We start from the raw sequence: 15,577 nt of genomic DNA on the forward strand, positions 1-15,577 counted from the left end.
GTTTTTGTCTGATTTGGGCTTTTGTTGTACCTTTATGCACAATCCCTACATAAAGTTGTGCTGAACTCCCAAGCCAGCTCCCCCTTTTAGGCAGCCTCTCCTTCCACCCATGCTTCCTGATGCACCAGCTCTCCTCCCTCCCCAGCAGTACATCTCCACGCATCCACGCTGGAGCTTGCAGCCACCTTGCACCCTCTGGCTCTTCAGACATACTGTCTCTTCCCATCCGTTCATTCATCCCGCAGTAGCATACAGTATTTAACAGAGATGTGCCAGGGCTATTTACTGAACACTGGTTTTGAAAATGCTCTTAAAATAGTAAGCGCTTTGCAGTGAAGCAGTCTGGATTTGAAGAAGAGTTTTTTGATAGAGTAATCCATGGTAAATAGTAAGCAGAATCTACTTAAGTTGATGTAAAATGCAACATCTTAATTCTCTCTTTACCCACCTTTACCTTCCACAAGGGTTTAGTCAGTAGGGTTGAACTCCCCAGTTAACTGAAATAGGGAATCGTGATATATTCTTACACATAGAGCAAAATCACTGTAAGATTGTGCAAAATGCATTTGCGATGCAGAAGCCAGTTGCTTTTTTTTTATTTTTTTTTCCAATATTTGTATAGTGATAGAATATCCCGAGTTGGAAGGGACCCTCAAGGATCATTGAGTTCAACTCCTCACAGGTCTACCCAAAAATTCAGACCATATGACTATAAGCACAGTCCAAACGCTTCTTAAACTCCCACAGGCTTGGTGCTGTGACTGCGTCCCTGGGGAGCCTGTTCCAGTGCATGACAACCCTCTCAGTGAAGAACCTCTTCCTGATATCCAGCCTGAACCTCCCCTGTCACAGCTTGACACCATTCCCTCAGGTCCTGTCACCGGTCACTGAAGAGAACAGATCGGCGCCTGTCCCTCCACTCCCCCTCGTGAGGAAGCTGTAGGCCGCGATGAGGTCCCCCGTCAGCCTCCTCTTTTCCAGGCTGAACAGGCCCAGTGACCTCAGCCACTCCTCGTACGTCTTCCCCTCTGGGCCCTTCACCATCTTTGTAGCCCCGCTCTGGACACTCTCCAACAGTTTCAAGTCCTTTTTGTACTGCGGTGCCCAGGACTGCACACAGTACTCCAGGTGAGGCCGCACCAGGGCAGAGCAGAGTGGGACAATCCCTTCCCTTGACCGACTAGCAATGCCGTGCTTGATGCACCCCAGAATACGGTTGGCCCTCCTGGCTGCCAGGGAACACTGCTGGCTCATACTCAGCTTGCTATCAACCAAAAACCCCCACATCCCTCTCTGAGTATTTATTTAGAACAAAAAAATAACCGTCCACTAAAATAATCACGAGAAAACTCTCTTGTCCCTGAGGCAGCTGGCTGTTTGCTCCCTCCCTCTCTCCTAGCAGGTTGTCTTGGGCTGCATCTGCTATAATCACTGTGCAAAGGAGAGCTTTTAATGCTACAGATGCTCCCCCCACAACACTCCCAAACCCCACGGTGGCCTCCCTGCCACACGCCAGCACACCCAAGCAGAAAACGCGAGCCTCACACAGGTTTACGTTCACGTACGTTAAGCAAAAGGCAGCAGGTGGCGTAAGCATGCTTCCCGGGGGGGTGGTCCTGCCACCCCCACCTAGGTGAGGTGGTACAACTCCTTGCCCACCTTCTCCAGGCGTTCCCTGTACTCCAGAGGGGCATAGAGGGAGGCGGCGACCCCCCGAAAGCCGTGCATGGCCCCCCACCAGCAGGCCGCAATGGCGGCAGTGGAGTCGCTGTCTCCCGCGTGGAAGAAGGCCCGGTGGGCCAGCTCTGTCCAGGAGTCCCCCGCACCCAGCAGCGCGTCGTAGGCGATCATGGGGGCGTCGTGCCCGCTGCTGCCCGCCCAGCCGTCGTAGCTGAGGGAGGTGTAGAAGGAGTCCCTCTCTTCCACGCCGTACTTGGAGGGGAAGGTGGGCGGCGAGACCCCATCCAAGATGCCTCTCTCCGCCAGGTATTTTTTCCATTGCTCTTCGAAGTAATACCTGCAGAACAGGGCACGGGACAGAGGGGGTGTGAGAGAAGTGCTCCTGCAGGAGCATACAGCCAGCCACCTGAAAACATGCCGCGGAGAGCCCGGAGCAGCAGCTCAGCAAAACGGTAGGCGTCCCCCGTTTGTCAAACAAGGGACAGGATTTACAGTAAGAGGCACAAGGACATGTTTCAGTGAGTTAGATTTCCCCTTCCTCCAGCCACATGGGAGAAGGCAGCCCACCACCTGCCGCTGTTGCGCTGCAAAGGATTCGAAGGCTCAGACCGAGAACTGAGTCATCCTCACAAACTCAGCGTACCTCTGCCCGTGTCTGTGCACAGAGCCACGCTGAATACACATCCAGATTTGGTTATGACTTTCAGACTGAGCTCAGCCCTAAACCTGGTGCTCTTCCCCAGCCCTGGTTCCCATCTTTCATCAGGTCATGGTTGAGATGGCAAGTCTAGCTGCCTCATACTGGATCCAAAAACTGCCAAAGCTACATGACACTAAAACAACCTGCCAATTTTTTTATGTTAGGTGTATTTTTCTCCTGGGGGACATCAGAGACTTTCTGAACCAACTGGATCCCATGGCAGGCATGCACTGCTCTCGGAGTTTATCATAATGATTACTCAAGCTTAGGTATAAGCAGCGCTCACCCTCCTGTACGTGAGGTTTATTCCAATTTTAACAAAGCCTGGTGCCAGCACTGCAGCTCACCATTGCCCCATGTTCTCCTCCACAAAGAAGCCGGCGTCCCGCACGTAGGCCTTGGCGTGCGGCAGCACCTCCAGCAGCCTCTTGCCCCAGGCCGGGGGGGGCACGCCGTTCACCGCGAAAGCCGTGAAGAGGGCCGAGGCCAGGGACCCCAGGTAGCCGGTGGGATGGTGGTGGGTCATCCGGCCGCTCTCGATGCTGACTTGCACCAGGGTGTCCAGCTCGTCGCTGCGGTGGAAGCGCAGGCCGATGCACATGGAGCGCATGGCAGCCCCGCAGCCTCCGCCTTTGGGGCTGAAGGGGATCCTCCAGCCATCCGGCTTCCCCGGCTCCAGCTTCAGAGCATTTTTCTGACACATGGCACCTGGGCAGGGAGGAAGAACCACACGTCACACGGAGATAGCATCCTGTAACACGGGAACCCAGCGCAGGGTAGGCAGGAAGGAAGCATTGCCCTGTGGAAGGGATTCAGGCTTCCCTATAAATACAGAAGCTGTCTGCTCACTCATGGCTCTTGCCCTAAATTGGCACTGCACCCTGCGTATTCCCAAGCAGACCCGATAATTCCAGTTTGCGAAAATAATTATAAAGCCCAGGGGGGTAAAAAACACTCCACTGCTGATTTTTTATTTATGCAATTTATATTGTCACTATTTACATTTCATGTTGCTTGCTTAATGGCATCTTTAAAACATTTATACTATATAAACAAGGTATATTATGCACAACTTTATCTAGATACCTAGATACCCATAAATAGAAGGGAGATTTGGAGGGCCATCAGATCACGTTGATCCAGACCCAAAGCAAGACTAAGTGCCTCTGCTGTTTTCCTGGCAGACGTTTGACCTCTCTGCCTCACTGCTAGGAAATATTCCCTGCAATAAAACCAGATCTCCCTTGCTGCAGTTTAAGTTTGTCAGAAAGTGAGGAACGCAGTATTTTACTCACTGCAACAGGGTTTTGCATGAGTAGCTTTGCTGTATTTCTCCTAAATAAGCTGAAGAATAACTGTATTATGCCAATTTAAAGGTTTGCCCAGCCCACTAGCTGCTCTCCGAACATAGCCACTAGCAGGTATCTATGGAAAGACTATAAAAAATGTGGCAACTGCAATGTTTTCCCGAGAACACCTGCATGGCTTTCAGCAGACAGAGGAGTTGTCCTGAATCTCAGTTTGGGTCCAAAGGGTAACAACGTTCAGTAACACCCAGTGGACCTAGCTGCCCTGAACTGCCCTCGTTTATCTTGAACCCACACATGATTTCAGCCTCCTCTAACATCCTATGGTAATCTGAGCCACAATTTTGTTATGCAAAGTGTTTCTTTTTATTTTAAACTGCCATTTGACAATTTCCTTAAATTCCCTTCTGATTTTTTAATTGCAAGAAATAATAGCTATCCATTTACCAGGATTTTCAAGTCTGTATATATTTCACCTCTCCTCTTCAGTCTTCTGCTCTAAGTGAACACCCCAATCCAATTTTCCCCTCTTCAGGTGGGAAGCCACACATTAACTCCTCGCTGCCCACTTCTGTCCCTTTCCTAGTTCTGCTATTTATTTTTCAAAGTGACTCTGCTTCTTCCAGCGCTGCTGCTTTGATAATACTCATGTTAGTGCAGCCCTTTCCTGGGTTAAAGTCACCTGCACAAATGCATCCAAATTTCAGAGCCCAGCAACCTTCCCTGGCAAAGACCAAGAAAAAAATTTAAGTGCTAAGCCTGAATGCTTGTGTGCAAGAAGAGGAAATAGGTTTCAAATATTACATTATCTTTGATTCTCCTCTACCTTGCTTGGCAGTAGGATGTGGTGTACGTCAGTCTATTTTACGAGCACATGGCATTTACAGCACCCTTGTAACCAAAGTACCTCCAAATCCAAGCACAGTTTTAAGATTGGCTCCTGGCCACATACAGGCAGTGCTAGCACTGGTTGGCTGCTGTCAGTAATAATGTCACATGGGGCCTTTCACAGTTCTGGTCTACGTTTCTTTTGCATCCTTCTCTTCTGACAGTGTCGGTACATTACATGCATATTAAATCAGCACAGGGTACAGCCCTCTGTGCTCTGGTGGACCAGCTCACTGTGTCTCAAACTGAAAAAGCAGCTCCGTCCTGTTGCTCTCACACTATTTGTGCAGCCAGCCTGTCATCGGAAATAAATTTTGAGAATGGGAACAGCATATGCAAGGCTTCCCCACAGGAAAAAAAAATAAAAAATGGGTTGCCGATCAGCCCACACTGTCAGGCTACTTTCATTCTCGTGAATTCCCAGCAGCGTGACCCTGGCACAAAGCAGAGCTGCCATCTCACCAGCCTCAGCCCTGCCTGGCGTGCCTGCGTGCCGGCCTCTGCTATGATGCTGGCATCACACTGGTAGACGAGGCCTTCTGGTTTTGCTGTCCCACACAGCCAGCCAGCCCCTGCATCAGTCCAGACATTCTTTATACATCCTTCCTCCAGGTGAGTGAAAACTGCAGGGCCGTGTCTCTCCGCTGGAAGCAGCAGCAGGCACAGCGTTTGTTATGGGTGGCACTGGCCTCGCTGATCGTCACCAACCTCAGGCTGAACTGCCAAGCAGGTTATTTCTGTGGTGCCTCAAAGTGGGCGTGCACTCAAGCCTCTAAATATGCTTTCTGTGTAGTTTATTAATTCAGTGCTGGCTGCTATGTATCAAAATCATTGAGTGCTATCAGTATAATTTCTAACTTTGTTATCATTAACAGAAAATTGAAGCAGATTACAAATCAAAATATACGAAGCATTGCGCTTATGACCTATATAGGACCTAAAAAGATCCCGTCAAACAAAACCACGTTTTTCAAAAGCTGTGCTGATTATCATATTCGTATGTCCTTGGTAAGACAGACTTTCTGGCAGAAAGAGAAGGGGAAAGGAAAAGAGCAAAGGGACTGGGATAGCTCAAAATCAAAATATGCACAACAAACAGAAAATGAACTCTGTAATCTTTTTGGAACTGCAGGAAGGCCATTTCATCAGAACATGTTTTGACAAGTTGGGACCAGGAAACTCAGTGCTTGATAAGCAGCAGGATTGTTCATTAACCATTACCAAAGAAAAATGAGGAGACAACAAGGATTAAAGTGTAAAGAAAGACTCGTTATTTTGCAATAGCAAGCAGACATTAGATTGCAGCTTTTAGCCTGTACATATTACTTTAGGAGATTACTACTCATAACATGCAAGTGAAAAAAAAATTGTAAATCAAACCAGTGTACAACAGGTAGGGCTCTTGTGATTTATAAAGTGATGTATTACAAGTATTATCCTCATGCTTTTAAACAATTAAAATATTAAATCATTCAAAATCTGATTAAGGAAGACTAAGTTGAAAACATGATGTTAGGCCTTTTTTAAAACTGGATTAAAAAAAAAAAAAAAAAAAAAAAAAACCTCCTGTGGGAGTTTCTGAATCCAGAAATTCTGTCTTGGACACTTACCAAATCCTAGTTAGGAACTCCATGCAAACTAAACTAAATGTAATACTGCTTTAAGGAAAAAAGAAATGCAAGCAAAAAGCACTGTGAAAAAAGCCAATCTGGAAAAGTTTCGTGTACAACTGGATGCTATTTCTGGAGTAGGCTTCCATGCCATTTATTTCGACTTTTCATGAGCACAGACGTGCTGGTAACAGTGACAGCAGAGGAACAGCTGGTTAGGATCTGTCAGGGCGCATAATAAAGGCAGGTTCAAACAATCACATGTTCACAAATAATTCCATAGGTAGAGGACTTAGACCAAAAGGAACAGAGCAACAGGCAACAGCTTTGAAGCAGAAGGTTTCCTGGAGAGCTTTGCAGGCAAGCGTAACATCGTGGAAGAAGAAATATGGCTATTCTCGTGTCACTTAATGCATTGGCTTTGCTATCTGCAAAGAACAATGAATTAGGGCCTGTGGCACATCACAAAGAGCAGTAGTGGATGTAGGGATTAACTTGCCATAAAGACAGTGAGTTAGACTACCCTTCTCTCGTGGGGCTGCTTATTCGAGGGACCCTACTGTGGCCTTCTGGTGACTAATAAAGGTGTGGGAATCCCTTTGTTACTGTGGGTTTTGGTTTTCAGGTCTGGCTTTCCTTGTGTGGGTGAACAATGTGACTTTCCCCCACTATTCTAGGGGAATCTCCTCTCTATTGGGTGAAAGTTGCAGCAGCAACTTTCCATTCTCAGCCTTAAAGGCTGCAATTCCCCAGTGAGTATTTAATTTGTCCAGAAGAGCATCATCTCAGGTTATGTTTTCAGTTATCATCTATTTACTCTGAACTGCCTTAAGAAGTTACTGACATGCAACTTCTACCATTACTATTTACAAATACAACATGGAGACCCTGGAACGCAGACAGCTTCTGAGGATATGGATTATGTGTTCCCTTTTGTAGCAAGGCAGTGAACATTAGACAGCTCAGTGTCAAATTTAAGCTCTCAGAGGCTAAGACCTGTTCAACTCCTTTCCTGTGGTTGCAGCAGGAGAACTGCTGAATGCTGTTGCAAGAGCATTTTCAGCAGACTTCCAGTTTTTCCACACTACCTTCTCTGCATTACAGGATTTTATGAGGCAAGCATTTGTGGGACCACTGCTCACAGAAGAATTTGCATCTCTGTTTAGCCAGATAACCTGACCTTTCCTTGTCACTCCAATTAGTCACCATAGCAAATTTACTTTCAGATCCCTTACTTCCAAATGGGAACTGCTTGTGGGCATGCTGCAGCCCAGTTACTCACATATGGACCACAGCAGGTGTGCTATTATACTTAGCTATTAATTACTAACTTTCCAATTTTAGGCTCTTTTCCTTTTCATCTCAGATTGTAGTCACCAAGCTTAGACAGCAGAGACAAAAATAGCTTCCAGGTGCTGTCTCACTGACAGCTGTGGTTGGTCCACCTTGGCAGACCCCATCAGCTAGGGGACCTACAAGTTGCTCCTTTGCCAAACCAGCAATAATTCTGTCAAAATTTTAACCGGCTGGCTGCTGCTATCCTGGCAAGCATCATTACCTCCTCTTAAAAATTTTATTAATTAATCTACTCTGACAACTGAAATTATCTGTCTTACTGAATGCTGATATTTCAGTCCCTGACGTGAGGGTAAGCAGTGGCAGTGGAAAGGTACGCAGAATTCCTGCTCACGTTTCTTATCTGTTTTACCTTTTAAACGCACAGCTCTGTCACACTATGCTCAGTGACTGTGAGAGAACAATGCAGGAAAACGTCTTTTAATGTCAAGCCAGAACATTAAAGATATATTTTGGCCAATCCAGATAGGCATGAGTCCAGCCAAACTTTTTCCGTATTTTAAACTTTGTATGGCATTGCAGCATTTGAGTGTTTCCTGACACTTACCCTGCCTGCACTAGCCAAATTAGAGGCCCAGCCTCCAAAGCTCCTATTTAAGTTTATTTTAAGCATCCACAGGAGGCTGGGCCATCTGCAGAGAGAGAGATGGGGGCCTCAGAGAAGTGCTGGGTAAACAGGCCTGGGTGAACCAGGATCTGTAGGAATATACTGCATGCTGCTTGGATATCGCAGCCTGTCAATGTATCCTTCCCAAACGCTGCCATGCACTGCCAGTCCCTGCAGCTTGTGCCCCAAATTTGGCAGCACTGTGGTCATGCCGAGAAATGAGAGAGGCTGGGCCTGCAAGGTTCAGAGATCTTAATTGTGGCCCGACTGTCCAGTTGCAGAAAGTAGCCATTCACAGCTAGCCAAAGGTAGAATCTGGGTTTAATGAACTTAATTTTTCCTAGCAGGGATTTCCCTGCCTTTAAATATTTTTATGTGTAATTTATTGCATTTGTGAAAATAAGTTCTCTATTAATGCTCTGTTTAGAGGTGTTAACACAGCAATTCAAGATGCACATTAGCACATTATACATGGCTGAACTTGTGTTTCTCCTCCAAGGGTGTAGGAAAAGTTAAAAAATATATATATATTCACCAGTGGAAAACCCTCTCATTCCTCTCATGAGCTCTCTCATGAGTTCAAGGCCAGGCCTCAAACACGCCTGTAAGAATGTCTTCTAAATGTGGGCAAAACACTATCTTTTCTCATCTAGTTCTGAGACGGCCCAAACACTTCAGCCTGCCTTTTTCTATTCTCAATTCATCCTGAAAGAGTTACTGAGTGTAGAAAACTTTTGGCTGTACAAGAGATACAATTAATGCTATAAACAGCCAAAAGCAGAGCCTTAAGGAGAGAAGCTGGGCAGAAGCAGGGCCAGCCTTGGCTCCAAGCTGCATGAAAGCGAGAGTCAGTAGCCACAAGGAGAGAGGGGCAGAGGAGAGCTCTGCCAAGGCAACATAGCGGGGAGGTTACCTGGAGCTCGGCCTTTCATGTCATTCATGCACTCCTTGTAGTTCTTTGCAATCAGGGAATAGAGATGCTCTAAACGTGGATTTTTCCCAGCAGCTACCAGCGCTTCGGCTGTGGCCAGGTGCATCACTGTGTCATCGCTGACTTTCCAGCCTTTGATGCTGATGTTGCTGAGTCCCCCCATCTCCGCCAGCTCCTTGTGGATGGTTGGGCCATGCTGCAGGAACTCCCATTTCCCATTGTAATAGCCCAGCGTGTCTCCAAGTGCACTCAGCACCATAGATGCCACGTAGTTTTCCATCTCCTTAGGACACAATTTTTGCCCCAGTATTGCTTCAATGCAGAAAGTACTATGAAGAAAAGGAAAAAAAAAAAAAAAAAAAGAGAGAGAGAGAGAAAGGAGGATAGTAAAGAAAATCTTTCTCAGTTCAGTACAAGCCTCTACTGCTAACCTCCAGTAGCCTGGATACGTGGCATAGCACCTGCATCTCCCTCCAAGATGATATGCCTTCAAAGCACACGCATCCCCCTGGCCCTTCGGTAGGTAGCAGGGGTGCTGCCTCACCCGGGCAGCCCAGCCCTGAGGCAGGGAGAGCAGGGCACGTCCTGCCAGGGCAGCAGCTGGCGGGGATGATGCTGCGTGTTCAGAGACCAAAACACAATGGCAGTACTGCAGAAATGTGTAGGGAAGTAAAGGAAACCCACATTTTCACCAGACAGCCCACGGGAGTAAGGGGATTGGATCCGGCTCCCAGTGATTTTCATATCATGGGGATAACTTGAGAGTGAAGCCCGCTTTTACACACTCGGTGCCAGACCATTCACTCTTAAGCAACATAAGGCAGAGCCTGGTGAAAGTGGCAGAGAGGGGCTCTGACCAATGGCTGGCCCATCTCCAGAGGCTGGCTACAGAAATGTGTGCTCTTAAAGGCAAAACCAGGTACTCCGGTGGGTATTTTAAGCTACACTTCCCCCAGGCAGCCAAAGCACTCCAGGGTCCACTGCTTTTTGCTTCCGTGCCTTGATATGCGCTAAGGAGCCTGTAAGTCTCCCTTCGTCACATGACCCAGGAAAAATGCAGAAAGAAACCCAGAGGCGCAGCGAAGAAATTAAGCTAGTAAAGAACTACTTTGAGGTTAAGCATGTGATTTGCCTGGCCGGGGGGAGAGGAGGCTGCTTCCCGCTGCACAGCGCCGTTGCAGCCCGCCGCGACTTACACAACCAGGATGCCAAAGGCAGGGTGCCGGCTCCTCACACCCCCTCGCCCAACCATCGACAGGACACCGCGCCGAGCCAAGGACACCGGGCCCTGGCGAGGACCTGCCACCAGTGCCTCTCCCAAGGCTACCCCGCTGAGGCCTCCAGGACGGCGGCGGTGGCGGCGCAGCACGTCCTCTTTGCGTCACCACCGCCGCGACAGGCCCGGCCCGGGAAGAGGGGGAGGAAGGCGGAAGGCTTGCTTTGTCAGCACAGCCCTGAGATCCCTCTCCAGACACAGAGCAGCTGCCGCAGGGCCACCCAGCAAGCCCCGCAGCTGCCCTCCAGCACAAGCCACCACAGCGGCCATGTCCCCGGCCACTGCTTGGGGTGGGAGGAAGGCCAAGGCCACCCGCCAGCGGAGGGGAGCCCCAGCCCTTGCCAACCCCGCTGCCCCAGCACTGCCGGGCTTTGCTCCCAGCGTGTCCCCTGCCTTGTGGTTTTGCTGCCCAGCCCCCTGGTGTGCTCCTCCGCCAGCCCCTGCTTTCCCTCCCATGCCTCCCCCCTTTCGTTTTCGGAAATGAAGTCACCATGTGCAAATGATTATTTTCTTAATATAAAATAAAGTAGTAAAAATTACAGATTTTTTTGCACCCCCCTTACTTTTCTATTGAAGCTATGCACTGTTTTCCTGAGCACACACATACCCCTTTTAGCCAGACCACCAGTCTCCTCCTGGGTGCCAGCACAAGTTATCCTCTGGGCCCTGCAAGCCTCCAGCATTTACCTGGGGCTCTGTATGGGGCAGCACGAGCCCCTTGTGGACCCAGGCCTCCTCTGGGCTGATCCCTGCTTTGTCTTGTGTTGGTGGTCCCGCTTCTTTGCATCTCAAAGTGCTTGATGACACCATTGCCTCCTACAAGTTTTACACTTCTTTTTTTTTTATGCTGGTGGTGGATATGTAGCTGAGGGTGTCTACTGAATGGGCAAGGAAAGAAAAGAAAAAGGAAGCAGGAGCAAGGAATAAAAATTAGCATGGCTTGGGCCACGGTTTGCAGAGGTTGAACCTTCTCACCGACTCATAGTCCCTTGACAGGCGCACACCACATCTCCAGAGCCCTGATTCATGCAAGGACGTACCAACAGCTCTTAGATATGGAAAAAAAAAAATCAAAATAAAAAATCCCCCCATGCCTGTGAGAGAAAGCAGTGGTAGTTTTAGAGCTGCAGCCCTGGGGGATTTCAGGGCAATCAAGACTGCAGTGATGGGCCAGAGCAGAGTCCCTGGGGAATTTGGGGGCAAGTAAGAGAGCAGGCTGGAGCTGGGCCCTGGGGGATTTCAGGTAGCTGAGAACGCTGAGCTGCGCTGGAGCATCCACCCCGGTGGCCTCGGCTGTTTGGTATTCAGTGTCCATTCAGACATTTACTGCTTCTCTGCCACCCTGCTGTAGATGTGGAGTTTGAGAAGCATCTGGTGCAGAAAATAGTAACAGAAAAGAAAGTGGGAAAATAATTTTCTCGTGTATCAGCAGAGCCAGCGGTGCCTGCTGACCTTTTCTGCTTGGGTCTGTTTTATACAGAGCGGCTCAGAATTTACTCAGGTTGCTCCTATGCTTAAAAGCAAAACGGGGTTTTTGTCTCCTAAGGTTTGGGCCTGCAAGAGGGAAAACCCCTCCTGCTTTGGCTGGTTCTCTGTGAGGAAGGGCTTCTGCTGCAGCAGTAAGGGCAGAAGAAAAGAAAGTCGCAGGGTTCCCCAAATGGCCGGGAAAATGAGAGAACATTAGCACAAAATGCCTGTGGCACTGAAATCTTTGGATCGTGCCACTGTTTTCTGGTTCCTGATCTCCTTCAGCTTCCTAAAAAATGAAACCAAAACATGCCTTGGAGCTAAGCAACATCTCAGATGTGTCACCAAAAAACAGTGAGACCTACTCAGTGACAGGCAGCAGCCAGCCAGCCACCAGCCGGAGCCATCGTCAGGAGCCCACAAGCATGGGGTGAGGAGAAGGGCAATTCTCAGGCTTGAATGAATGTGTTAATCCCAAAGGGACCCTGTGGGATGCATGAAGAGAGTGCTGTCTATCAGGCACACCACCAGCATGGGGTCGGTGCAGGGCAGCATTGCCCTGACTCATCCAACAGCATGGGAAGGTGGGGACCCATTTGGCAAGGGTGACCTTCTGTTTAGAAGCCATGCAAAAAGTTAAAGGCTCATGATATTGCACCTTTCTGGGGTTTTTGTCTTTTTTTTTTTTTTTTTTTTACTGAAAATTTAGGTTGCAGTGGACCTACGGCCAGGATATGCCTTCTGGAAAGTACCACCTTGGAGAAGCTCACTGACATGCCCCTGCCATGTGTTGGACACTGTGGTTAGTACTTGCTTAGGCTCAGAATTTTCCTTCATGTTCATCTGGAAAAAAAAAGGGTAATTCTCTCTGACTAAAAAAAAAAATGTGCCTTTCTAGATGAGCCCAGGGTTAAGAGCCTGATTCTGGGGGGCTGTGAAGGGCAGACTGCAGTGTGGGGACCATGGGCAGGTTTAGACCCTGTGGGACATTTCCACAGAACTACTTGAGGCCTTCAGGCCAAGATCTAGAATAATGTGCAAATTAAAAACACATGATGGCAGCTCAAACTTGTGCTCTCTTGAACCTGGCAGTGCCTCTATTCTAAACCCCACAGCTGTCCTTGAAATGGGGCTGCAAGGGGACATCTGGGATTTTCATTCTTCACCTCTAGTGTGAACTTTTCCCTTGCCACTTATATTAAAAGTTGACTTTCCAAAGAGTCTTTTGGGCCCTCACACATGTTCATTTTGGACCAGGGCCAATCTCTAGCAGTCTCTCCTTCTTTTAATAGCACTTTTTTCTCTGTAATGACAGCTGGCATTTTTTTCTGAGTGGGGAATACTTCTGGGCTTACCCTAGCTCTCAGTCCCCAGGTGTGCGTCTTTCTTTGTCACTGGCCAGTAAATAACAACACACTATAACGTGGTGACCGACATTCAAAGCAGGAGCCGCCAGGGCCACGTGAGGGCTGCTGGGGACCTGGGGAGCTCGCTGCAGCCCTCCACGGGGCTGAGCGGAGGTGAGGTGGCGGTGCGTGACCCCGTGCACGATGCTCGCCGTCGCGGGGCAGCCGGGGCTGCTGCACTCACTCTGGCTCGGAGGCTGCAGCCAGCATCAGCAGGTGCTTCTGGCCCTGCGCTTCCTTCACCTGAGGCATGGCAACGAGCTTTCTGCCTCGGCTTCTCCATCTGGTGGGGCAAAGACCCTTGCTTGCTGCCTGCCTTCCTGTGGTCATGACAGTGGGGGGCTCCCACCTCCCTTGCTGCTGTCCAGGGAAGCACGACTGAGAAAGCGGGCAAGCGCCTCGACTCCAAACACAGCCTGTGTCTGAGGGGAAGCCAGCGCAGAGGTGTTTTTGCCTGGAAATGGGATCCTGCGTGGGTGTTTTGGGGGAGTGACAAGAGAAATTTTGAAGGACTAGGCTGAAGCTGCTTTTAGAGAGCGCAGCAGAGGAAGTCCCTCTGTGTGACCGACTTGGCTTCAGGGAATACTGCTCTTCAGCCTCTCATTCAGGAAACCAAATTTCATTGCAGAAGTATCTGCCTCTTTCTTTCCAGGCTCCTTCCACAAACTGAGAGAGCTTCTGGCCAGGGCAAAGAGGAAACTGAAAAATTAGTGTGATCTGTGCATTGCGTTACCTGCACCTCTCTTCAGGGTGCTTCCAAAAGCCCTCTTAACATGCATTTAAAAAATTAAGGAAAAAAGTCGGTTTTAAGTAACCACAGTTCTGCAGGGTAGAAGATAAACGGGGAAAAAAAATAAATTTCTTCACCAGGGAGAGAGGCGTTGTGATGGCCACCAGGGATATCCAGCAATGTCAGTCCCAGGGAACAGCTCCTGGATGAGCTGAGGGCTGCGATCACCTCTCCCTCATCCACATCTGGTAAAAGGAACTGAAAATTCATCTTTACCACCTCTCCACTGGGTTTATAGCTGTCTTTTTTGTAAATTGGAGTGTGTGGGGACAGGGAGCAGACGGCAGGTCCTGCTTATGAGCCCAGGGAAGTCAGTGAAGCAATCCTGGTCAACCACTTCAGATGTGGCATTTGGCTCAGGCGGCAGATATGATGCTCCGGGGCTGGCAGGCTAGTTGCTCCTTGATGTAAATAAAGTGACATTTTCATTTTCAGTCGTGTGCCAGTGCTGGCGCTGTGCTCCCCACCTGCAGTACGAAGGCGTTTGTGGGCTGCTTTCTTTCCATGAACTGCTGACAGTTGCACCTGTGTCCTTTTGGAGCATGTAGGGGCTGGGGGACATGTTGGAGGGGTGTCGTGCCTGCGAGCAGAGGGGCCCACCAAGCCTGCCTTATGGCCAACTCAATCCATGGCCACCGGCAGGATAATTTGAAGGCTCTTGGTGAGGGTCATCTGCCTGCAGTGAAAGACCCTTTGGTCTCCATCCTACCAAAACAGAGTCAGCTGAAGGTTAGACGTACTGTGAAAATAAGGACGGGAAAGGAGCTAGACTGGGCAGTAGGGTCTCCCCTTTCTTCTACCCACGAGCTGCAAATGTGTTCAAGCCATCAAAGGAAATGATAGGCTGTGTACAGGCTTGAGAGCTAACTTGGGGGTGACGGGGGAGTAAGGGATGGGGACACTGGCTGAGGTCCGGGGGAGCAGACATGGGAATGGTGTTGAGAAATTCCCGTTAGCTTATCAGGGAGCACTTACAGCACCAGGACCTGCTGAGCTGAAGGATGACTTTCCTCAGCTTGAATGACTTAAACTGAGAGTAGGCAAAATCCTAGATATGATAGGTTAGGAAAAGCCCTGTGGTGTCTTTGAGTTATTTGATTGGGTGGTTATTTTCCACTGCTGGGATTTCTCCTGTGCTGGGCTGTGACCTGAACCTCTTCTCTTGTCTTTCTCTTCTGACTGTTTCTTCACCAGCGCCCTCTAAAACTCTGCCATTCCTTGGAAAGACTCCCATTTGGGGCGGTATACCAAATAACAAAGGGGCATAGAATTACTGGGAAAATGCTTAGTAGAAAGGAGGGCAAGGCACGACATTTTAACATTTACTTCTGCATTTGATTCTTCATGAATTGGATTTCAGAGAATTGGGAAGTGCTGGTGTGTGACAGAAGAGGAACGCATGAACAAGACCACTGAACACTGTTGTATCCTTTGGTCTGACGAGGCTTAAAATATCTGCCTGCTTCCTTTCTCTACTTACGCACTTTCTGTGATGCAATTCAATGGTGGCACTGCCTTGATGTGTGGAGAAGTCCTGCTGGAAGGAGGGGCGGGGAGGT

At 48.9% G+C, this 15,577-nt stretch overlaps 1 protein-coding gene and 1 long non-coding RNA gene across 3 annotated transcripts; one reads left to right on the forward strand and one right to left on the reverse strand.

Annotated features, from left to right (window-relative positions):
- Positions 1–1,286: 1,286 nt before the first annotated feature.
- ADPRH (ADP-ribosylarginine hydrolase) lies at positions 1,287–10,631 on the reverse strand. Of its 2 annotated transcripts, XM_035315283.1 has the most exons (4): positions 10,276–10,631; positions 9,062–9,408; positions 2,728–3,088; positions 1,287–2,017 (listed from the first exon to the last, which is right to left on the reverse strand). In XM_035315283.1, exons 1-4 carry the CDS (start codon positions 10,329–10,331, stop codon positions 1,630–1,632), a joined length of 1,152 nt encoding a protein of 383 aa, XP_035171174.1. In that variant the 5' UTR covers positions 10,332–10,631; the 3' UTR covers positions 1,287–1,629. The 2 variants fall into 2 exon arrangements, with proteins under 2 accessions (XP_035171174.1, XP_035171175.1); XM_035315284.1 differs by lacking the exons at positions 9,062–9,408; positions 10,276–10,631 and adding an exon at positions 4,135–4,305.
- Positions 10,632–12,113: 1,482 nt separating this feature from the next.
- On the forward strand, positions 12,114–14,200 carry LOC118160514. Its single transcript, XR_004747542.1, has 4 exons — positions 12,114–12,252; positions 12,532–12,624; positions 13,197–13,342; positions 14,099–14,200. It is a non-coding gene; the product is annotated as an uncharacterized LOC118160514 (long non-coding RNA).
- Positions 14,201–15,577: the final 1,377 nt, after the last annotated feature.

This window comes from Oxyura jamaicensis, chromosome 1 (assembly GCF_011077185.1).
Source record: "Oxyura jamaicensis isolate SHBP4307 breed ruddy duck chromosome 1, BPBGC_Ojam_1.0, whole genome shotgun sequence".
Taxonomy (NCBI): domain Eukaryota; kingdom Metazoa; phylum Chordata; class Aves; order Anseriformes; family Anatidae; genus Oxyura; species Oxyura jamaicensis.